The sequence below is a fragment of the Dendrobates tinctorius genome, unplaced genomic scaffold (genome assembly GCF_039654945.1).
Source record: "Dendrobates tinctorius isolate UK_male_01 unplaced genomic scaffold, ASM3965494v1 ptg000162l, whole genome shotgun sequence".
In the NCBI taxonomy this organism is placed as follows: domain Eukaryota; kingdom Metazoa; phylum Chordata; class Amphibia; order Anura; family Dendrobatidae; genus Dendrobates; species Dendrobates tinctorius.
The window spans coordinates 43,034,092-43,059,564 of NW_027361829.1; the positions used below are offsets into that span (position 1 = coordinate 43,034,092).

Genomic DNA, 25,473 nt, shown 5'->3' on the forward strand with positions numbered 1-25,473 from the left:
TTTGATTTTTTCAAAGAAATGTATAAAATTTATTTTTTTAGGAATCTATCCAGGTTTGAAGTAACTTTGAGGATCCTATATATTGGAAAATGCCCAAAAGTGATACCATTTTAAAAACAGAACCCCCTGACATATTGAAAACTGTTGTAAGGTAGTTTATTAAGTCTTCAGGTAATTTTCAGGAATTAATGTAAAGTGGCATGACAGAAAATAAAAATTGTATTTTTACCACCTAAATGTTGCTAACTTCTGAACAGGTCGCTATAGCCGGCAGACTCTAAGGTTTCTATTTGGCCATAAATTGTCATGGCAAACATCAGGACTACACAATCATGATCTCTGGCTGCCAATGGGATTAAATAGGGTGCCCCACACTCTGTTAACCATTTATATGATGTTGTCACTATTGACAGCCGCATCTAAGGGGTTAAAAAGACATGGGCAGTGCAAACACTGATCGTGGCTGATGCAGCAAGTTGTCTATTATAGTGTACAGCCGACAGCTGCTGGACTGTCACCTGTATGGGGATGCTATTCTCTTATATTTCAGGTCAGTAAAAAGAAGTATTGGCGGTCATTATGGGGTTAAATGACTGATAATTGTTGGTTGTTTAAAGGCCGCAATTGGCCAGTGTAAATGCACCCTTAGATCTAGGTACCTTATTGGTGACAATTTCTCTGACTAGAGTTGATCTCATCCCTTTCTTCTTTATCTGGTCTTGACACTGGGGTCACTTTTCACAGCCACAGCTCATCTCTGCAGATTTCCCTCCTCTTTGGAATTCTACAAAACATGCTGACATAGGGACTTTTTCTAAACATGCTGTGCCCTAAATGGTGCAAAAAAAATTATATGAATGCAAGTTAATAAACCAGCTCACCCTCCACCAGCTGCAGCAGGTTCAGGAGTCTGCGATCAGCGTTGCTGCGAGCGCTCAATTAGATGCAGGAAAAAAAAATTTGATTCAGCTCCTGATGCGTTTGGGATAAAATCCAAGATTTATTCTTCTTCATTTAAAAATGAAATATGCAAAAAACATTTGCCAAAAGATATTCGGAAAAAGAGGGGGGAAACATGGGAGGAAAAAGGACATATTCACCAGACGCATTTTGAACAGGACACGTTCTTAGACTTGGTGTGAAACAAAATTTTTTTACCGCCATGTTCATGTCCGCCTGCACTCCCCGCGCTCCAGTCTCCAGACAGTTTGCTGGGATCGCGGCGCGCCGCACTGTCACTGTGCCCCCCGCCTTGCAGCCTTCCGAGGTCCCTCGCTGTCTGCGCATGTGCACTCTTAGGCCTCGGCCACACGCTTGCCAGGCGCAGTAGTCTTCTGCCAGAATCCTGACCCAGAAGTGATCTCGCTAGATGCCCAGTGTCAGGTATATCAGATGGCTTTGGCCATCCCTCGGCGCCTGATTTTTATTTTCCTGCATTTACCTGTGTAGCTGCCCGCCCAGGTCCCAGTATGCTTCCAGTGCATGCTCTGCTCTGCTCTGTCTCTGTACGCTTCCAGTGTGTGCTCTGCTCTATCACTGTTCACCTCTTGTGCATGTCCAGCTCAGCTCAGTCTCTGTACGCCTGCCAGGATGTGCTCTGCTCTGTCCGGGATCTCGCACTCTCTGTTAACTCTGCCTAGGTAAATCACCCCGGTATAATGGTGATCCCAAGCTGTGCCGGGGTTTTTTGAATCAATGCCATCTACATTTTGATTTATCTCCGCATCAATACACCACCGATAGGGCTAAAATGGCGTTTGTGGTTTCTCATTTAGAGGGGGAGGCTCTGGCTTGGGTTAATCCTCTGTGGGAGCTGGATTTTCCCATACCCTCCAAGCTATCAACCTTTTTGGAGACCTTCCGCAGAGTTTTGACAAACCTGAGTTCCTCTTTAACCTCCACCAAGGCTCTCTCACCATAGGGCAATATGCCATTCGTTTTTGTACACTGTCCTCGGAGCTGGGGTGGAATAATGAGGCTCCGGTAGGTGCGCTCTAGTGGGGGTTGTCAGGTCGAATTAAGGACAAACTTGCGAGTCGGGATACTCCTTCCTCCTTAGAGGATTTAATTTCCCTGGCCACACGTATTGATCTACGCTTATAGGAGCATTCTCAGGAGTCCGCTCGAGAGAGATGGTACCATCGTCCACTCCCTGGAACCCATAGGCCTCCCAGCCCACGGTCTTCGGCATCCCCTTCCGTTCGCACACCTCAACCTATGCAGGCGAATCGGGTCAAAATGGCGGATCTGCGTCGGAAAGAGAGGGTCATGCAAGTCCTTTGCAAGCTCTTAGATACCCGCTGTTTACATTGGAAACCAGCTTGCTCGCTGGTCCTGATCGCTGGAGGGGCTTTCTATGTGACAGCTCACCAGCGGTCAGCCTAACGATGTCCCAGCAATCCCATCCATGTCGGATCGTTGGTGGGATCGCTGTGACATGATTATTCGTAACGGGGCCCTTACAGATTTGTCCATTTGGTGTGTCTTGACCCGTCTCTGCTCCTGTCGGATTACCAGCGGCTTATTGGCCCTTCGCAGATGTCTTCTGCAAGAGAGAGGAGGAGAGTCTTCCTCTGCTTCGGCCATATGACTGCCCGATTGAACTCATTCCTGGCTCTATACCCCCCAGGGGTAGAATCTATACTTTGTCTCCAGCGGAGACACAAGCCATGTCAGAGTATATTCAGGAGTATCTGGCCAAAGGCTTTATCTGAAAGTCCTTTTCACCCGCAGGTGCTGGATTCTTCTTTGTGAAAAAGAAAGACGGCTCACTTTGTCCTTGTATTGACTACAGAGGTCTCAATGAGATTACCGTCAAGAACAGGTACCCACTGCCGCTCATCCCTGTGCTCTTTGATCGTCTGCGAGGAGCAAGGATCTTCACTAAGCTTGACATTTCGTGGGGCTTACAACCTAGTCCGAATTCTCTCTGGGGATGAGTGGAAGACCGCATTTAACACTCGGGATGGCCATTACGAGTATTTAGTAATGCCCTTCAGACTTTGCATCGCCCCTGTGGTTTTTCAAGAGTTGGTTCATGACATCTTCCGTGATCTGTTATACTCCTGCGTGGTGGTTTACCTGGATGACATTCTGTTTTTTTCTCTGTACTTGCCCACCCCCAGAAGGAATGTTCGTCAGCTATTGCTGCATCTTCGAGAATCAGCTTTACGCCAAATTCGAGAAGTGCGTGTTCGAGCAGACTTCCCTACCTTTTCTAGGTTATGTTATCTCCAATTCCTGTCTCATGATGGATCCCGAAAAGGTGTCTGACATTCTCAACTGGCCACAACCTCAGGGGATTAAGGCCATTCAACGCTTTCCTGGCTTTGTGAACTATTACCGACAATTTATTTCTCATTTCTCGTCGCTGACTAAGTCGATCTCATCTCTCACCCGCAAAGGATCAAATCCCAATGTCTGTTCATCTGAGGCGGAGGAGGCTTTCTTAACTTTGAAGCAAAGGTTTGCTGAGGCTTCTATATTGCATTGTCCTGTGGCTAGCAAGCCATTCATTATCAAGGTGAATGCTTCGTCCACGGGTGTCGGTGCTGTTTTCTCCCAGAGGTCTTCTTCAGGTCGAATAGTCACCTGCAGTTTCTTCGACAAAGCACTCTCCACTTCAGAGCGCAACTATTCCATCGGGGACAGGGAGTTGATGGCCATTAAGTTGGCGTTGAAGGAGTGGCGGTGTTTTCTCGAAAGAGCTATACATCCATTTATTGACAACACCGACCACAAGAATCTGGCATACATTCAGTCTGTGCAAAGGCTTAACCCTAGACAAGTCAGATTGTCTCTGTTCATCGCTCAGTTTGACTTCGAACTCCACTTTCGGCCTTTCATCAAAAATGTTAAGGCAGACGCTCTCTCCAGGTCATTCCAGTTGGAGGATACTGAAGAGGATCCCTCTCATATCAACGGACCCTTCTAGAGTAATCACCGTAGCTCCACTCAGGGTTACCACACCACCACCAGGTAAGACGTTTGTGGCAGAGAGCGACAGGTTCAGGGTAATTCGCTAGGGTTACTCCTCTAAATTGGTTGGCCATGTTGGAATCAAGAAGACTCTTTCTCTCATCTCTCGCTACTACTGGTGGCCTTCCCTCCATCAAGATGTGAAGGATTTTACAGCCTCTTGCCCATCCTGCGCCAAGAGCAAGACTCCAAGACAACTTCCCTCTGGGTTCCTGCATTCCCTTCCGGTACCTTCGGCTCTGGCAACACATTGCCATGGATTTTATTACTGACCTGCCTCGTTCCTCGGATTGTACAGTTCTTTTGGTGGTTGTGGACCGTTTTTCGAAAATGGCTCATTTTGTTCCCTTAACCGGCTTACTATCTGCTCCAGAATTGGCGAGCATCTTTTTTAGTCACATTTTCAAGTTTCATGGTTTCCGTCTAAACATAATATCTGATAGAGGTGTACAATTTACTTCTCGCTTCTGGAGAGCTCTCTGCAAATTCATGAAGGTAGCTCTGGATTTTTCCTCAGCCTGTCACCTTCAGAGTAACAGTCAAGTAGAACGAGTCAACCACGTCCTGGCGTCTTACCTTCGGCACTTTACTAATGTCCATCAGGATGACTAGGTCTGCCTTCTTCCCTGGGCATTGTTCGCATATAATAACCATCCCAGCTAATCTTCTACCAAGTCTCTGTTCTACATCATTTGGTCAACACCCCAACATGCCACTCCCAGTTTCCCTTGTCTGACACAAGTCAACAGCTGACTCCATGTCGAAGGAATTTTCTCTGATCTGGGGGGAAGACTAAGGATGCGCTTGAGAGGGCTTCCAGCAAGATGAGGAAATACGCAGATTAGAGACGCTTGGATTCCCCTATGTATCTTCCGGGTGAGATGGTTTGGCTTGTGTCCAAGTATATCAGGTTCAATATTCCGTCCTACAAATTGGGTCCTTGCTACATTGGCCCTTTTGAAGTCCTGAAGCAAGTCAATGATGTTACCTACAAACTGAGGTTGCCTGCCTTGATTCGTATTCCTAACGCCTTCCATGTATTGCTCCTTAAACCAGTGGTTCTCAATCGCTTCCATGCCACATCTAGTCACTCTCCTCCATCCATTAACACCGGGGATGTCTTTGAGGTAAAAGATATACTGGTCTCAAAACGGGTTAAAGTGAGAACCTTCTTTTTGAGTGACTGTAGGGGTTTCGGTCCTGACGTGAGCTCTTGTGAGCCCCTAGAGAACGGTTATGCCCCCTGTATTCTCGGGAGGTTCCTCTCCAAATGTAAGAAGGAGGGGCATAAAAGGGGGTACTATTACCACCATCGCCACATCCATGTCCACCCATGCTGCCCGCGCTCCTGTCTCCCGACAGGCTGTTGGGATCCGGGTGCGCCGCGCTGTCACTGTTCCCCCGGCCTTGCAGCCTTCCCAGGTCCCCCACTGTCCACGCATGCACACTCTTAGGCCTCGACCGCGTGCTTGCCGAGTGCGCTAGTCTTCTGCCAGAATCCTGACCCAGAAGTGATCTCGCTGGGCGCCCAGTGTCAGGTATATCAGGCGGCTTCGGCTGTCCCTCAGCGCTTATTATTTTCCTGCACTTGCCTGTGTAGGTGCTCTCCCAGGTCCCTGTACATTTCCAGTGTGTGCTCTGCTCTGTCCCTGTACACTTCCAGTGCGTGTTCTGCTCTGTCCCTGTACACTTCCAGCACATGCTTTGCTCTGCTATGTCCCTGTATGCTTCCCGTGCGTGCTCTGCTCTGTCCCTGTACGCTTCCAGTACATTCTCTGCTCTGTCCCTGTACGCTTCCATTGTGTGCTCTGCTCTTTCCCTGTTCATCTCCTGTGCATGTTCAGCTCTGCTCGGTCCCTGTACGCCTGCCAGTACGTGCTCTGTTCTGCCCAGGATCTTGGACTCTCTGTAAACTCTGCCTTGTACCGGATCCCGTGTCTCTCTGCGGCTGCTCAGCTCCGTCTCATTCTCAGTGAGTACCCTGATTCTTCTCCTTGCCTTTGAGCCGATCCTCTGGTATTAGTGAAGGGTCGGGGGCTGGACTGGGCGGTGGTCCCTCAATATACCGGGCAGAGACAAAACAGAGACAAGATGGAGGCAGGTTCTGGGTGCAACAGGTCCAAGTTTATTCCACTCACCATCCGCCTGACGGCCTCTGCAGTACACAGCACTTCTCTCCACCTCACGGCCCACCATTTCCAGGGCCGCTTCACACACCGTACGTTACACTAGGGACCCGTCCCTTCTTCACTGTTTGACGCTCCTGACAGGTCCGTCACTGTGGCCGCCTTAGTCCCGTAAACCAACAGCAATTTTACTGATAATGCGTCGCGTCAAATACGGTGTCCCACACCCGGTGTCTTGTCTCCACTGTGGTTCTTCCTGTCAGGACCACCCCCCTGACGTTCTCTCTCCTCAGTCCCCCTGGTTCGGTTCTCCTCAGAGCGCACAGACTGTCGTAGTCCTCCTGTCACCTGAGCTCCCCCTGTGGACTGGAACTTTCTGGATCCCTCCCTCAGTATTTATACCTTTCCTGGTTCCCTGTAACTCCGCCCCCCATGACCAACGGTTTCCTAAGCCCTAAGCTGATGTCAAGTCCTTTGCTCACACTCCTCCCTGCCCTCTAATGGTCAACCCAGGTACTGCACGTCCACTACTCTTTCCTAGCTGTTTCCCCACTGTAGTAACTGACAACTATCTGAACTGTGCAAACCTTTCCTTCTCTATACTGACAGGTCCGTCCGTCCGTCAGGTCACATTCCCTACACTCTCCCTTCCTTTGTTCTTTGTTGTCCTCGACAATCGTCATCCCTGCCTTCGTCGTTCTGAAGCTTAACCTACACTCTGTTGTCGGACCAGCTGTTGGGCCAAACCCACTACCTGCGGGGGCCGAACCATACTGGGAGCACCATGCTCTGAGTAGCCTACTGCTACTCACCAGCACGCACGCCACATGACAACATCTTTCACACTGGGCTAGATACACCCATAGTCTCTCTATGGCGTGTACCTTCCCCTACTCTCCCCTTCTGTTACCTTCCACTGTCTGGTACGCCATGATCGAGGTCTCACACCTACCAGATCATTGCCGGCATCCATCTCTCTCCTTCAGGGGTGTCCGTGGTGTCGGGGACCTGACCTAGGACGGCTGTCTTTTCGCACCTTTCACCTCTTGCACCTTTCCTTCAATTACATGTCATGGTCGGCATCTCGTCTCCCAGACCTGTTGTGAGCTCATTTTTGGGTTTGCCTCCGGCTTCTGGTGAGGGTTATGGAGCTGGCTGTGCTGACAGAGGAGTAGTGACTTCTCTATCTGGACTCCCTCTGTTGTAGGGAGGTAATGAAGCTGATCTAAATGGCAGAGACCGGCCACCTGAGGAAGAGGACTGCGATTGGACATCAGGAGTTTCTGATTGGATTTAAGGCAGCCGACTCCCTAGTTTCTTGCTGGTGATTTTTCCTGACTGTGGCTTCTGGTTTCCAGTTTGGTTCCTGCCTTCATAAAGCTAAGTTTTCTCTGCTATTGTTCATATGAGTTTTTGTCTGGTTTACTTAGTTTTTGTGTTCAGCCAGCCCTGGCTGGGACTGGGCTGAATCCCCATTTTGTCTCTGATCAGTTGATCTCTTTTGCTCTGTCTTCAGAATAAACCTCAGTGCTGATATAGTGTTTTTTGATATAGGGCCTTTTTCTATCAGACGTGTTGGACATTCATTTTGGCAGGGTTTTTTGCGTGATTGCAGACAGCGGCTTTTCTTTCCTGTCCTTTCTAGTTAGTGAGGGCCCCATCGTTTTCTCAGCCTATCTTTCTATCTGTGTCTGTGTTTTCATCTTGTTTCACCGACAATACATGTTGGGGGCTGTCTATTGCTTTGGGGTCTGCTCTGGGGCAGTTTAGATTTTCCATTTCTTTCTTTAGGGATATTTAGTTCTCCGGCTGTGACGAGGCGTCTAGGACCACCGTAGGCACGCTCCACGGCTACTGCTAGTTGTTGTGGATAGGATCAGGGGTCTGCAATCCGCTAGTTACCAACCTCTCCGGTTTTCTGGGCTTAGCTTGCTTTTTGTTTTTTACTCCTCGGTGACTCATTCATAACACAGACCCTCTTCACACATAGACCCCTCTTCGGACCTCACACTTCCCGTTGGTCCCTCAGACCTTCCTTTACCCGGACCTTTTGCATTTTACTTTGGCATATTATACATTAAACAACTTTATAATAGCACAAGTACCCATTTTTATATATATTTTTTTCATTTTCTTTTGCTTCTAAAACCAACATATAACAATACAACATTACATGTTCTCCTTCCCCCTTTCCTTTGACATTGACACTTCCCCTTTTTTTTTTTTTCCGCATCCCTGCCATGTCAGGCAAAGTAACTGCAACTTAAAAAAACATTTTCTGTAACTTGGACGGAAAACTGTCCTCGTGGTCTGCACAACGGTGCAACGAAATCCTGACAGTCCAGACCATCTCCTGATGGCCGGTAGCAAGAGGCCCCACCGCCGTGGAGCTCCTGGAATGCAGGGAGTGTCCACAACAGTCCTCTTTACAGGGGTTCGCATTTTTCGGGCTCCGCCTGTACTGCCACCGCATAATATCCGTGGGGGCAGTATTCTTTATAATAGAAAACTAAGTCCCCTTCCTTTAGAGCCCGGCCATGCCGTATGGAGGCCACATTCACATACACCTTCTGGCCAGTCTTATCACGGATGAAACTGTACCCCCTGTCGACGTTGGTGTACACCAGCCGTCCCTTCGATCTCTTAGCCGCCATACCTGCCTCTCCCTTTTCATGCAGCTGTTTCCAAATCACTTGCTCCCGTGCCTTCTTCCCCTTAATAATCTCCGCAACCCAAACGGAGGGTACAGCGCAGGCTCTAGAGTCCGGTGGGCGGGACTTTGCCGAAAAAGCGCGTGGGGCAGAGGCAGCCGATGATATCTGCGGCCCAGCAGCCGCTGGGGCCGGGTGGTGGACGGGAGCAGCCGTGTTTCCGGAGGACTGAGTCGCAGTGCCTGTCAAGCAGGCCGCAGCTGGTTCTAGCGCCGGCATAGCCGCAGCCGCAGGATAGGCCGCATCCAAAACCTCCAACTGAACCAGGGTGGCGGCCGATTCTGGTTGTGAAGCTGTTACCGGTCGGGGGAGCACAGCCGCGTCTTCTGTAACCGAGCTCCGCGCTGATGACTCCGGGCGGGATGACTCCGGGACGGGGGCAGGGGCCTCGCTCAACTCCGCGTACACCATAGGGCCCTCCACGGCCAGACCTTCCGATACGCTGGCAGCTGCGTGCCGCGGCAGAATGGTGGGGGCCGCTTGTGAAGCCGCCGGCAGGGCCGGGGGAACTCTCACCTTCCCCGGCGCCGCGGCCTCCATCACGTCACAACGCGGCTCTTCCCACAATCTCCGCTCCTCAACTCGCTGTCCCGCGGGCCTAGCCTCCAGGCTCAGGGACTCCGCGGGGATGTTCTCCGCCGGTATCAATGGCGGCCGCTCCTTCTGGATTCGCACAGGCTCCGCACAGGCTCCGCTTCCTGCCAGTGGATCTGAAGATGACGTCTTCTGGCACAGCTCAGTCTCCCGCCGCCATTGCCACTCCAGGAGGCCGATGCCCCGATACCCACAGCGTCTCATACCGTCCGGTTGGCAGCAATCGAATGGCGCCAAGCAGCCGCACACAAGCTTTTCTTCGGTGTCACTCTCTCTGTGGGGTGGGGCATCGGCAGGCCTCTCCACCCACCTGTCAGGGTCCAATATCTGGAAGCGTCGGTCTCCGGGCACATACCGTTTCCCTTTGGGGCACGTTGGAGGGGGTCCCAGTCCATTCTGAATAACTGCGAACACCCAGACCTCTCCTCTACGCTGAAGCAATACCGCCATACTGCACAGTACCTGGTACCACCCCGGATCCTCTGCTAGCCACATAGATCCGCCACAGTGCTCCCCATTTGTATTCCACAGGTAGGTAACTTGTAATCCACAGGTGATTGTAATCCAAGCAGAGTAGTCCAAGTCTTTTTCCATTCTTTGAGGCAGGTCTGCCACAGAAGATGACATATTAGCGGCGTTGATCCTGCCGACTACGCCAAGTGAAGGGTCGGGGGCCGGACTCGGGGGTGGTCCCTCAATATACCGCGCAGGGACAAAACAGAGACAAGATTGAGGCTGGTTCTGGGTGCAACAGGTCCAAGTTTATTCCACTCGCCATCCACCTGACGGCCTCTGCAGTACACCGCACTTCTCTCCACCTCACAGCCCACCGTTTCCAGGGCCGCTTCACACACCATACGTTACACTAGGGACGTACATACACGTACTGTCCCTTCTTCACTGTTTGACACTCCTGACAGGTCCGTCACTGTGGCCGCCTTAGGCCCGTAAACCAACAGCAATTTTACTGATCAGACGTCGTGTCAAATACGGTGTCCCACACCCAGTGTCTCGTCTCCACTGCGGTGCTTCCTGTCAGGACCACCCCCCTGATGTTCTCTCTCCTCAGTCCCCCTGGTTCGGTTCTCCTCAGAGCGCACAGACTGTCATAGTCCTCCTGTCACCTGAGCTCCCCCTGGGGACTGGAACTTTCTGGAACCCTCCCTCAGTATTTATACCTTTCCTGGTTCCCTGTAACTCCGCCCCCCATGACCAACGGTTTCCTAAGCCCTAAGCTGATGTCAAGTCCTTTGCTCACACTCCTCCCTGCCCTCTAATGGTCAACCCAGGTACTGCACGTCCACTACACTTTTCTAGCTGTTTCCCCACTGTAGTAACTGACAACTATCTGAACTGTGCAAGCCTTTCCTTCTCTATACTGACAGGTCCGACCGTCCGTCAGGTCACCTTCCCTACAGTAGCTATTGCGGTATACCTTCCTCCTGGGTCTGCCCCTAATGGTCACTGTATAGGGGTCGGTTCCACCTGGCCAGCTCACCCAGGGTCGGCCGGTAGCGCAATCCTGTGGGTCCACTCTAGGTTTCGTAATACCCGTACTGTACATTTAATGATGTGTAGCATCCACGCAATCCTCACATAAAATATCGCATCAGCACTTTCTCCCCTTATCAACCTTGATCGCCACACCATCCCCCTTTTGTACTATGAGTGCCACACTGTCCTCTTTTATGTACTGTAATTGCCATACATCCTTCTTATATACTATAACCACAATGTACTCCCTTATGAATTATACACACCACACAATCCTCTCTTATAAGCTATGACTGCCACAATGTCTACCCTTACCAAATTTGCCTCTACACTGTCTCCACTTCATGCTGTCCGCTCTCAATATTGTGCCTCCTTTTGACACTATCTCCCCACACTGTCCCCCCTTCTCTGGACTGTGCCCCTCCATCACATTGTCCCCCTCAAGCCTTCTTCTCCAAGCTGATCTCTTCCACATTGCCGCTTCTCCATACTGAGCCCCCAGTACACTGACGTCATCACTCTCCTGCATAGTCAGCAGCATGAGCATATTAATGCATGTCAGGGTGGGGAGCTGAGTGGTTCTCATCTAACCCCAGAAGTACCTGAGCACTTACAACTATGTTTGAATATAGATGAATGTAAGAAACCTACCTGCCTCTCCGCAAATACATCGACGGTTTTGATAATTGTACAGTGAAAGAGTAAGAAATTAGAAAAAAATTTTCTTTTATTCTTTTTTCATGCTGATGCACACACCCATACACTTTATTCGGTGCTTTTGCTCTGATTTACAGAGCCGAACTGGCATGAAAAAAATGCAAATCTGGACTGCCCCATAGCATAACATTGGTACGAATGCTGTCTGATAAAACATTGTATAGCCCTCGGCCATGTTCTACGCTAATGTGAGCGAGCTCTAATATTTATTTGTGTTAGTATTGTGAATTAGTTTTATAAACGAATTACATCATGTTACTATATTAAGACAGGTCAGTAGTTGTTTCCAAAAATAGCATTAGATGTAAATACTTATGTCCTCAAAAAAAATTGAGAAAAGTATTCAAGGAGTGATACCTTTATTGGCTAACCAGAGAAATGATATTTGCAAGCTTTCAAGGCTCAGAAGGCCCCTTCATCAGGCATATACTGAGAAGAGATGGCAACACTTCTTTTTATCCAGATGCAAAAAGGAAAACTTGATCCCTAAAGGTCTAATGATAAGGAACCCAACTCACTTTACCTACAATACACATTTTTCACAGAAACTTTGCTACAGATCATCTGAGAGACTGCGCAATCACCTCATTGGATTTTTCTACTACAAAAAGGGAAACATCCAAAAAGAAATAAATTCTCTACAGGACAGAATACAAGGACCTGGTTCATGTCTATTCAAAGAGACATTAGAGGATTTTTACAACAAATTACAATACCACCTCATCATCAACAAGAAAAAGAAGCTCAACAGACTCAGGAGGAAAGTGGGTCGCCCTCCCAGAGCTGTGGGGTATTCGGTACCGAGCCCGATGACCATCAATGGGAGTTGTCATGGCAGCTGGGACCCGGCCCGTGGCCCTGGGCGCCCATTGTAATAGAGTGGGAAAGTTCAGTGTGCTTCTGATGATTAGAATGAATGAGTTGTGACGCCACCTGTGGTGTTCGGCAATGAAGATGTTAAGCCGACGCTGCAGACAGATCCTCTGGGACGGATGGTGTGGTGCAGCAATGATGTTATAGCCCTCCACAGGCAGGGCTTTAGTCCCAGGGCAGTGAGATGAAGTGACACTTAGATGGTGTAGTGTCGGGCGCAGGGGATGTAGCAGTGCCAGGCAGGTTGATGCAGGAATAAGTGGAAGACACCAGGGCATGTAGTTCCAAAGCTTTACTCACAGTCTGTTGTGGCACAAGAGCCTGCATCCGTGCCATGTCCTCCGGGTCAGGAGCTCAGCCAACTTCCAGGCAAGATGAAGTACTCCTTTCCAACACTTCGCCAACATATGTGCCTTTTCTGAACGTCTCCCTCTTAGCAACTTTAGTGAAGTACTCTGAGTACTGAGTTACACTGGAGTTCCTCCTGTCAGATGTTCCTATGAACTCTACTTGTACGGCAGACAGCTGTAGCCTGCTTCGGGGACTCCTTACTACCTAGTCCCGACTCACTATCATTGCTGTTGTGCCCCCAAGTCTGGTGTGGGAATAAAGCGATGACAACTTCTATTCCTCCGGTGTCTGCTGCAGGACCATTAGTATCCATACAACCTCGGGGACCGGACCCCGGCCTTGCGCTTAGAACTTGGGAAGGGTTCTCCTCTAACCCTAATCCTTAGTTCTCTTCTTCTCCTCACGTTCCATACTAATCCTTTCCTTCTTATGGAGAGTCAGGCTTTCTATCAAAGTTCCTTTCCTGAGCCAGCGGACCCAGGTAACTGAGGTCGGCTGCAGCACTTACTTCATCCATCCCACTCAGGGGATCTTCTCTCACAGACTGACCTCGTCAGCCTCCTGTGACAAACTGACTGAATCCTAAACCCTTCCCGCTCTTTTGTGCAAAACTAAACTCCACCTGCCTTTCAGCACGCTTCGTGTTCCAAGCAGGGAGCCACCAAAGGATGCTTTGCTACACTACTATGTTGTGTGGGATGCAGGTGTTGGAGTGTGGTCAGGTGTCTCCACCTTACCTGAATGGTGGGGCACCACACCTCAGGAGGAGGTGCAGTACCTCTGTGGCGACTGAACCCTCAGGGGCACCACAAAAGCAGGTCTCAATCTAGTGGAAGGTAAGCCCAATATAAACAATAATTTTAATACATCATCATCTGTTGTGAACCTCTCACAGTATGAGCCAAATATGGCAGAAATGAAAGTTCTAGCAAAGGGTCAAACATTCTGTCCCACTAAACAGCTTTACACAGCTCAATTCTGCAGTGATATTGAGGTCTAAGGGGTAAGGTTTCTCCTTGTGGAGAGTGACATGCGCTACTACCATCAGGTGGCGCTATAGAGTTCAAGTCCTCTTTTTCTCTGAAGAGGCAATTTGCAGTGATATTGAGGAATTCTTCCGCAGACTAAGGCTAAAAGAATTCTTCCATGACCACACAGATCCATCACAAATCAGTGAGACAGACACATCAAAAAACAAAAAGAGGACAAACTGGACCCCACAACCTGAACACAACCAAACTCTGGACCACTACATAGACTATTTCTGAAAAAAAGAAAAATCTGACATTTTGGACAAACTCCTCAAAATACCAAACAATATCAGCACAGAGGAAAGAAGAGCCATAAAATCCTTAAAAACCAATAACAATATCATCAAACCAGCAGATAAGGGGGGAGCTGTTGTAATTATGAATAAGACAGATTGCATCCAGGAAGCACACAGGCAACTCCTGGACAAAAAATACTATACCCCCCTTCAAGAAGATCCCACCCAAAAATGCAAAGAGGCATTAACAAAGATCATCTATGGGTTTGACTCTATGTCATCTTCCCTACTGGACCTAATACCAGACAACCCCCAAATAGGTACCTTCTACATGTTACCTAAAATACACAAAGAAGGTAATCCAGGGAGACCCATCATCTCTGGTATTGGGACATTAACTGAGAATATCTCTGGCTGGGTGGAGAACATTTTGAAACCCTTGGTAAGGCAAACACCCAGCTACATCCAGGACACCACAGACATTCTCTGCAAATTGTCAGCACTGAGTCCACTTCCAGAGGATACAATATTGGCCACCATGGATGTAGAGTCCCTATACTCCAACATTCCTCACAGAGATGGGATTGCTGCATGCAAATATTTCCTCCAAAAAAACAATCTGGCCACATAACCAGCCTTGCAATTCATCAGGTTTGTGCTCCACCATAACTACTTTTCCTTTGGAAACAATATATACCAACAGTGCATGGGCAGCGCCATGGGAAGCAAAATGTCACCACAGTATGCTAACCTATTTATGGCTAAACTAGAACAAGACTTTTTGGCATCCTGCACTATCAAACCTCTAGCATACTTCCGCTACATTGATGACCTACTGGAAAGGCTCAAAGGAGGACCTGCTTACCTTCCACAAAAACTTCAACAAGTTCCACCCAACCATCAAGCTCATAAATGTATATCCCCTAATATTGGTACTTTTATTAATAAAAAACCACTAGTGTGGTTATACACCAAAAGAAAAACCGTGACAAATACAAAAGAAAAGTGTGTTCAAACAAAAACACATAATTGGGACACCCAGGAATCCCTGATGAATAACCTGAGCTTACACCTGCCTGGCTGCAGAGGTTGGCACCCTAGGGGGGAAGGTTGTGCCGCCCCCGCTCAACGATGGCTATCTCTAGGGGCCCTGATGTACCTTGCAGCCACTAGTGATACCCTCTACCCGATAACTGAAGGGACCCCTAGTTCTAGACAAAGATAAACCTGCTCTATAGAGGGCCCTGCGTCCCATAGAAGTTAAAAACAGTAGAACACATATGGCATCAGGTGGTATATATGGGTAATAAATTGCATTTATAATATCCCACATAAGGTTTCAGTCCTAAGACATAATGCATAGAAAAAAATGGGATTCATCACCGGACACATCAAATTCATTCGGCGATGTCACAGCCTCGCACAGAAAAGATATATTAGTGCAGATAAGAAAAATTCAGTACCACTAGCGGCTTTGTTCACTAGTATCTCAATAGTTTACATCCCATTTGTACCCCGTTGTTAACAGGCATGACTAAATAAGCATCCAATTAGTGAGCAATAAACACAGAACTGCAACAGCGATATTCATCTGTGTCACCTGCCATCAACTAGTTAACGCAGTAGCTACTGCACCTTTTATAGGACACATGATATCGCTTTATCTGGCCTCCTGATGAGCCTAAACAGGCGAAACGCGTTGAGGTGTTAAGTAGTTGATGGCAGGTGGCGGGTGACACAGATGAGTATCGCTGTTGCAGTTCTGTGTTTATTGCTCACTAATTGGATGCTTATTTAGTCATGCCTGTTAACAACGGGGTACAAATGGGATGTAAACTATTGAGATACTAGTGAACAAAGCCGCTAGTGGTACTGAATTTTTCTTATCTGCACTAATATATCTTTTCTGTGCGAGGCTGTGACATCGCCGAATGAATTTGATGTGTCCGGTGATGAATTCCATTTTTTTCTATGCATTATGTCTTAGGACTGAAACCTTATGTGGGATATTATAAATGCAATTTATTACCCATATATACCACCTGATGCCATATGTGTTCTACTGTTTTTAACTTCTATGGGACACAGGGCCCTCTATAGAGCAGGTTTATCTTTGTCTAGAACTAGGGGTCCCTTCAGTTATCGGGTAGAGGGTATCACTAGTGGCTGCAGGGTACATCAGGGCCCCTAGGGATAGCCATCGTTGAGCGGGGGCGCCACAACGCTCCCCCCTAGGGTGCCAACATCCACGGCCAGGCAGGTGTAAGCTCAGGTTATTCATCAGGGATTCCTAGGTGTCCCAATTATGTGTTTTTGTTTGAACACGCTTTTCTTTTGTATTTGTCACGGTTTTTCTTTTGGTGTATAACCACACTTGTGGTTTTTTATTAATAAAGTACCAATTTTAGGGGATATACATTTATGATAATACTCTAGATCCTTCTTGTATTTATATTTGAGACTGACAACCATCAAGCTCACCCTCAACTTTTCAAAATCCCAAATCCATTTTCTTGACACGACCATATACATCAAAGACAATACCGTACAAACGACTACTTACCATAAACCCACAGGACGTCCAGCATACCTGAGATGGAACAGCTTTCATCCGAGACACACAAAAAAATCAATAATCTACAGTCAAGCTCTAAGGTACATTCGGATCTGTTCAGACAACGAGGATAGAAAACTACAACTACTATCACCTAGGAAAACATTCCTACAACAAAGATATCATCCACTTGTAATTGATGAACAGATCCACAGAGCTACAAGGATCCCAAGAAGCAGACTCCTGGATTACAAACAGAAGGAGGATAACAACAGAGTGCCGCTTGTGGTCACGTACAACCCTCACATGAACATTTTAAGGAAAATTGGTGCTGAACTCCAACCCATATTCCACAGAGACCACAGACTGAAAGCAATATTCCCAGAACTGCCACTGCTCTCCTACAAACAGCCTCCCAACCTAAGGAATATCCTTGTCAGAAGTGCCCTCGCATCACCATCAGAGACAGGCACAGTCCCCTGTAACAGTAAGAAATACAAAACCTGCACCCACATATCACCAACAGATAAAGTCCCCATACCCAACACAAATCAGGACTATAAGATCATGGACTATTTTTCATGTACATCCTCCAAAGTCATGTGCATGATACAATGTACAAGGTGCAATGCAGGGACATACATAGGAGAAACTAAACAAAAACTTCAAACAAGGATGAATCTGCATAGACATACGATAAAAATGAGCTGGACATGCCTGTAGGAATACAATTCTCTAGACCTTGACACAGTATGGCAGATCTAAAAGTCCCAGCCTGGCCTCCACCCCTCAAACTGTCCACAGTCCCACCGCTCTCTCTTGGAAAAACTCCACTTCTCACCTATCACACATTAACAGTTCGCATCACCAGATCACACATATAGCCGGCAGCTTTTGCTTTGGACAAAAGATTTTCTTTAAGCCGCCACTATAACAGGGTAGACACTTTTGGCCGGGCTCTACTCTACTGTAACCTATTAAATATTTGTTAAAATATGCAATGCACTTTAGGTATATTTTTATTTATTTTTCAATTTTTAAAATGACCAATAATATCACATACAAGGAACAAACACAGCTACACCATGTCCAGACCACATAGTACCACCACTGTTATGAATGAGTCACCGAGGAGGAAAAAACAAAAAGCAAGCTAAGCCCAGAAAACCGGAGAGGTTGGTAACTAGCAGATTGCAGACCGCTGATCCTATCCACAACAACTAGCAGTAGCCGTGGAGCGTGCCTACGGTGGTTCTAGATGCCTCATCACGGCCGGAGAACTAAATAAGTCTAAAGAAAGAAAGGGAAAATCTAAACTGCCCCAGAGCTGACCCCAAAGCAATAGACAGCCCCCAACATGTATTGTCGGTGAAACAAGATGAAAACACAGACACAGGTAGAAAGATAGGCTGAGCAAATGATGGGGCCCTCGCTAACTAGAAAGGACAGGAAAGAAAAGCTACTGTCTGCAATCACGCCAAAAACCCTGCCAAAAAGAATGTCCAACACGTCTGATAGAAAAAGGTCCTGAAGTCGCTAGACTTCAAATCACTATATTAGCACTGAGGTATATTCTGAAGACAGAGCAAAAGAGATCAACTGATCAGAGACAAAATGGGGATTCAGCCCAGTCCCAGCCAGGGCTGGCTGAACACAAAAACTAAGTAAGCCAAACAAAAACTCATATGAACAATAGCAGAGAAAACTTAGCTTTAGGAAGGCAGGAACCAAACTGGAAACCAGGAGCCACAGTCAGGAAAAATCACCAGCAAGAAACTAGGGAGTCGGCTGCCTTAAATCCAATCAGAAACTCCTGATGTCAAATCGCAGTCCTCTTCCTCAGGTGGCCGGTCTCTACCATTTAGATCAGCTTCATTACCTCCCTTCACCAACAGAGGGAGTCCAGATAGAGAAGTCACTACTCCTCTGTCAGCACAGCCAGCTCCATAACCCTCACCAGAAGCCAAAGGCAAACCCGAAATTGAGCTCACATCACACCACATAGTGACCTATAATACCACATACAAGGAACAAATACCGCCACACCATGACCAGACCACATATTACTACCATAGTGACCGAATAATATCACATACAAGGAACAAATACCACTGCACCATGACGAGACCACATATTACCACCACAAAGTGACCAAATAATAGCACATACAAGGGACAAATACCACCGCACCATGCCCAGACCACATATTACCACCACAAAGTGACCAAATAATAGCACATACAAGGGACAAATACCACCGCACCATGCCCAGACCACATATTACCACCACATGGTGAGTGAATACTGATCTGTTATGAATGGGTCACCGAGGAGAAAAAAGCACAACAAGCTAAGTCACAGAAAACCAGAGAGGTTGGTAACTATGCAGATTGCAGATCCCTGATCTTACAACACAACTAGCAGTAGCCGTGGAGCGTGCCTACGATGTTCCTAGATGCCTCGTCATGGCCGGAGGACTAAATAAGCCTAAAGCAAGAAAAGGGAAAACTAACTGCCCCAGAGCAGACCCCAAAGGAATAGATAGCCCCCACACATGTATTGACGGTGAAACAAGATGAAGGCACAAACACAGGCAGGAAAATAGTCTGAGCAAATGATGGGGCCCAAACTAACTAGACAGGAAAGGAAAGGAAAGACACTGTCTGCAACCTGCAAAAAACCCTACAAAAATCATGTCCAGCACTTCTGATAGCAAAATTAACCCTGAAGTCACTAGACTTCTCCCACTGTATCAGCACTCTGAAATATTCTGAGACAGAGCAAAAAGAGACCGAACTAGTAAGGGACAAAAAGCCAATTGGCAAAATACTGATAAATAAGAGTGGAATTTCAGCACAGCCCCCAGCAGTGGCTGGATGACCACACCAAAAAACTGAATAGACCAACAAAATCAAGTGTGAACATTAGCAGAAAAACTTAGCTTTAGATGACTGGAACAGAGCTGAAAACCAAGAGCTGACAAGCCAGAAGGAATCACCAGCAACTGAATAGGGCGTCGGCTGTCTTAAATCCAATCTGAGACTCCTGAGATCCAATCGTCATCCTCATTCTCAGGTGACAGATTTCCACCGATCAAATCAGCCTCTCTACCTCCTGTTACCCCCAGAGGGAGTCTGGAAGGAGAACTTACAACTAGTGAACCAGAGAATGAACTCACAACACTGATCATTAATAAAAAAACATAATACTATCACCGTAAGTAGCATTATGCACAGGAGATCTGTATTTAGTATGGAGTGTCTGTGTACAGGTAATATAGGGATCAATTATATTATACACAGGAGCTCTGTTTATAATGTACAGGTAACACAGTGATCACTGGAGACATTATACACAGGACCTCTATATATATAGTATACAATGTATAGTGTCAGTGTACAAGTAATACACTAACTAACCAGTGATGTCTCTAGGTGAAGTCCTTCATCCTTGCTTTTCATTCATCCAGCACAGACTGCCATCACGTCTTCCAGCCAGGGCTTATCTCTGCAGGAAATAACACAGTTATCTAGAGCTCCGCTTGCAGAACACGTTACTTATTTTTTCCCAACTTCTACATTACACCACATGAAGAAAAAAAGGCGACATAGTGTTGCTCTGCACAGTAACAGGACCACCCCCCCATTTAAAACAGTATCCTCAAAAAATTAAATACATCACTGCAGTAATAATATCCCTTAATTAGCCCCTATGGTAATAATATCCCCCATCCTGACCTCCATGTGTCTCATTCCTGGCTTTAGCCATATGTTCTCCCATCCCGCCCTCATGAATATCCATTCTTCCCCATATGATCTCCATCGCATCCATCCTGCCCCATGATCCTGTGCGATCTGTCTCCAACCCTGCCCCATCTGTCTCCAATCATGCCCCGTATCTCCATTCTGCCCAGTGTCTCGCATTCTGCCCCCATGTCCAGCATTCTGCCCCATGTCCAGCATTCTGCCCAAGTCTCCAGCATTCTGCCCCATGTCCAGCATTCTGCCCATCTCCAGCATTCTGCCCCAGTCTCCAGCATTCTGCCCCATGTCAGCATTCTGCCCCATGTCCAGCATTCTGCCCCAATCTCCAGCATTCTACCCCATGTCCAACATTCTGCCCAGTCTACAGCATTCTGCCCCAGTCTACAGCATTCTTCCTCATGTTCAGCATTCTGCCCCATGTCCAGAATTCTGCCCCATGTTTAGCATTCTGCCTCCATGTCCAGCATTCTGCCCCATGTTCAGCATTCTGCCCCAGTCTAGCATTCTTCCCCAGTCTCCAGCATTCTGCCCCAGTCCAGCATTCTGCCCCAGTCTCCAGCATTCTGCCCCATGTCCAGTATTTTGCCCCCATGTTCAGCATTTTGCCCCAGTCCAGCATTCTGCCCCATTCCAGCATTCTGCCCCAGTCTCCAGCATTCTGCTCCATATCCAGCATTCTGCCCCAGTCTACAGCATTCTGCCCCAGTCTACAGCATTGCGCCCCAGTCTACAGCATTCTGCCCCATGTTCAGCATTCTGCCCCAGTCCAGCATTCTGCCCCATGTCCAGAATTCTGCCCCAGTCCAGCATTCTGCCCAATGTTCAGCATTCTGCCCCATGTTCAGCATTCTTCCCCAAGTCTCCAGCATTCTGACCCAGTCTCCAGCATTCTGCCCCATGTCCAGCATTCTGCCCCAGTCTCTAGCATTCTGCCCCATGTCCAGCATTCTGCCCCAGTCCAGCATTCTGCCCAATGTCCAGCATTCTGCCCCGGGACCCCGGATCCCCGCTGTAAAAAAAAACAAACAAACAAACAAAAACAAGTTCTTTTTACCTGGCCGCACTCCAGTGGCGGGTGAGGCTCCGTCCCTCCAAGCTGCTGAGGTGTGCTCTAGCCGGCAACTGACACTGACGTCAGACGCTGGCGAGGTGCGCGCTGCGGTTGACATCAGCTGCCAGCCTCCGATTGGCTGGCAGCTGTTAACTATTGTCATGCGGGCCAGTGGGCCTGCATGTCAATAGCGTTTAGCTGCCGCCCGCAGCGCCACGCTAAGGGCCTGGTTTACCTGCCGGTAGGGGCCCGGTGAGCAGAGGAGACCGGGCCCGATGCGGGCCCCCTCTGCCCACCGGGCCCCATACGCCAGTCAGGGCAGTAATGTCCTGATGGCGGCCCTGTTCACACCTCCACAAGAAGGTTTCCTGATTTCTGACAGAACACTTCCAGTTCACACCTCTACAAGATCTTCAGATGTCTAATAGAACACTTCCACCTCATCTACATGTATACAAAAAGCTTAATTTGATTTCCTTGGCCTATCTTTCAAGAATCTCTCATGTCCTTGTATAATTCCTATACAAATATTGCCATCTCTTCTCAGTATATGCCTGATATGAAGGGGCCTTCTGAGCCTTGAAAGCTTGCAAATATAATTTCTCTGGTTAGCCAATAAAGGTATCACTCCTTGAATACTTTTCTCAGTTTTTTTTGAGGACATAAGTATTTACATCTATTTTTCTGGCTAATATGGTACCACAATATTATTTTGTATTGTACATCACAAAAAAATTTAGCGAAAGTCGGCGACTTATGAATTTGACCGACCCGTTTCGCTCAACTCTAACTGTCACCATTGGGTCTCATAATCTAAATTCTCTATCAGTATGTCTTTGCCTTTTATGTTTATTGTTATATGACACATAAAGCCCAGAGTCATATGGTTAAGTTCATCTGTACAGAATTTCAGTTGCGCAAGTCAAGTCACTTAACCTTCTATATTTGCAAGTGTGTGATAATAAGAGGTAATGAGCGGAAATTGCTTCAGCACCTGTTTAAATAACTGGACTTGTGAAAAAGGGAAGTTGTTTGGACCATCGGTTATTTTTTGTTTGGTTTGGCCACCACAGACACATCACATTAGATCTTTCTATGCACTGGAATCATTTCTATAGTTGTGAAACTTACCGTAATTAAAAGGAAAAAAAATCCTTAATAAAGCAATAAAGTAATAGAGCCATCAAAAGCACACATTTATTTAATACTACTAAAAGCATTTATATTGCAGATGTGGAGAGATCGTCTTATCCGGTTCAAGAGGTGTATGTAAAGACTCAAGTTTCTCCTGGTTTGTTTGGCACAGTGCGGGTATTTTCATTGGCAAATCTTGTCTTGTTCTTTTTAGATATAAAGTGGACGGAGTTTACACAAGATGTCATAATCCCAGAAAAACCAAGGGTGAATCATTGCAAAAGTTTAAACATGGGTAAAGTCTGTATTTTCTTATGATAACTGATCCTGTACAATATCTTGCCCTCTGGAGGACATCACGTACAGACCTATTTTGTTTGCCTGTTTTGAAAAGAAAAAGATACTTTTTTGGTGTTATTTCCTTCTTTTGCATTTAGCTGATCAACTTTTATCTTTTTTTACTGTAAGGATTTGTTTTCTTTCTTTTACAGATCACTGCAATTGTAAACCAATCAAACCTAGCCTAAATATGTATTTGTCGAAAAATTACAGCTATGGTAAGTGACAGCAATGTATTGTGCTTATAGGCATAGCAGCAAAACAAAAGTCTTTATTTTACAGCGGACGATTTTCTGCATAGATAAGAAGTCAGTCATTGCTTGTTTTCTTTCATTTTCATTACACAATGATCACAAGGGTGTAAAGCTGTAGAACTGTACAGCTGTAGTATTAAAAGAGGTGTACATGCTGTTGTTAGGGTGGGCCAGGACAGTAGTCGTGGCCGAGGACTCCGGGGCAACGGTGTCCTGCCTCCCCTCACATAGACATGATAGCTTCCTGTCAGCATACCTGCAGCTCCATTCTTCCCTGGGCTTTCTGCAATGCACTGCATGTTCTCCTCAGACGATGTGGAATAAACAGAGTCACAGTCCCGTTCAACTTTAACAATAACAGCTTTACTCATTTTTGTACACAGCACATCCATTTGCTTTACAGCGGGTATCTCAGATTCCACAGTGCACAATTCTGTCACTTTCCCTATGCTCTCACCGTCTTCCTTCAGCATATCTCTGGGACGTCCCGTTCCGTTCAGCATCACCCTAATGGCCACCGGGGGCAAAACTAACCTTAAGCACACAGCTTAAGGAAAAAAAAAGGTTACTTGTGCATTTATCTGTCATCATCCAGCATGGATCATGACACAAGGGAATTTTTTTTTAAATTTATTTAGGAATTTTAGAAAAATTATTTTTACACGTTTTTTTTTACTTTATTATATTGACCCGAGGGGGGATATTTCTAGATAGTGTCAGATCGCTGATCTGACACTTTGACTGCACTGTTTCAGATCAGCGATCTGACAGGCAGTGCAGGAGGCTTCTCAGCGCCTGCTCTCAGCAGGCACTGAGAAGCCACCTCCCTGCAGGACACAGAAGGCCATCTTGGATCCGGGGGCCTGCAGAGAGGAGGCCCTCGGAACAACGCGAGCAAATCGAGCAAATTGCTTTGTTCCAAGGGTCTCAGGGAAGCATGCAGTGAGCCCCCTCCATGCGTGATGCTTCCCTATGCCCCCAGAACACTGCGATCATGTTTGATCGCAGTGTGCCAGGGGTTAATGTGACAGGAGTGGTCCGTGACCACTCCTGGCACATTGTGCCGGGTGTCAGCTGTGATAATCAGCTAACACACTGCCGCGATTAACTGCGCTCCCCCTGTGAGCGCAGCTGATTGCGTTGACGTACTATACCGTCCATGGGCATACGGGCCCAGGCACATGGCCAGTATAGTACGTCAAATGTCAGGAAGGGGTTAATCCCATGGTAGGAAAGGGTTAAAAAACACATTCATTAAAAATTATTTTAATGAAATAATTACACAAAGTTTTTGATAAAATTTATTATGCTGCCAATCCAACAGAATCCCTTGTTCTCCTGTAAAAAAAAAAATAAAATAAAAAACCAACAATATCCATACCTGTCCGCAGTTTAGTCAGGTCCCCTGCTGCAATCCATCACAAGGGGTGTCTTTTTTTAACCATTTACTACTATAGGATTAATAATGGATAGATGTCTTATTGACACCTCTCCATTATTAACCCGGCTTAATATCACCTTTCAATAGCATGATGACATTAACCTATCATTAACCCATGAGCCGCCGCTAAAGGCAATGGGAATAGAGAGACTAAGTGCAGGAACTGGCCAGGGGGGGCCCAAAAACAATGGTCCCTCTCTAGGCTATTAATATCTGCTTTCCCTCTTTGGCGGAGAAAATTGCGCGGGAGCCCACTCATTTTTTTTCTGCGATTATAGCCTTAAATTTTACTCCAAGAGTTCCAAATTTTTCCTAACACAAACTAATAAATTTATTAAACACTGACATATAAATCGTTTTGATATGACATGGTTTACTATATGTAAACCATGTATCGTATCATGTCGGGTTCTGTAATGATTTTACAGATGGTGGCAATTGATTTAACAGCTATTATGCTATGTAGAACTCTCTATGAACTCTAAATATAAATATATATATATATATACATACAGTATGTGTCTCAATGACATGTATATATATAATATACTAGCTGAAGAGCTAACTGTGGTTAGTTATAGCAAATTATAATTATACTCCATCCCATAGTCCCGTGCCCATATACCCATCATACATATCCACGATCACATAGGCCCGTGCCCATATACCCATCATACATATCCTCCATCCCATAGTCGAGTGCCCATATACCCATCACACATCCTCCATCCCATAGTCCCATGCCCATATACCCATAACACATCCTCCATCCCATAGTCCCATGCCCATATACCCATCATACATATTCGCCATCCCATAGTCGAG

The 25,473-nt window shown here is 46.9% G+C and overlaps 1 protein-coding gene across 1 annotated transcript in view; it reads left to right on the top strand.

The window, feature by feature from the left end:
• SFRP4 (secreted frizzled related protein 4) overlaps positions 1-25,473 on the top strand; it is a 120,989-nt gene that overhangs the window by 17,103 nt on the left and 78,413 nt on the right. The window contains exons 2-3 of the mRNA XM_073549981.1: positions 22,829-22,909; positions 23,106-23,171. Coding sequence (XP_073406082.1) covers positions 22,829-22,909; positions 23,106-23,171 — 147 coding nt within the window. The remainder of the gene's footprint in view (positions 1-22,828; positions 22,910-23,105; positions 23,172-25,473) is intronic.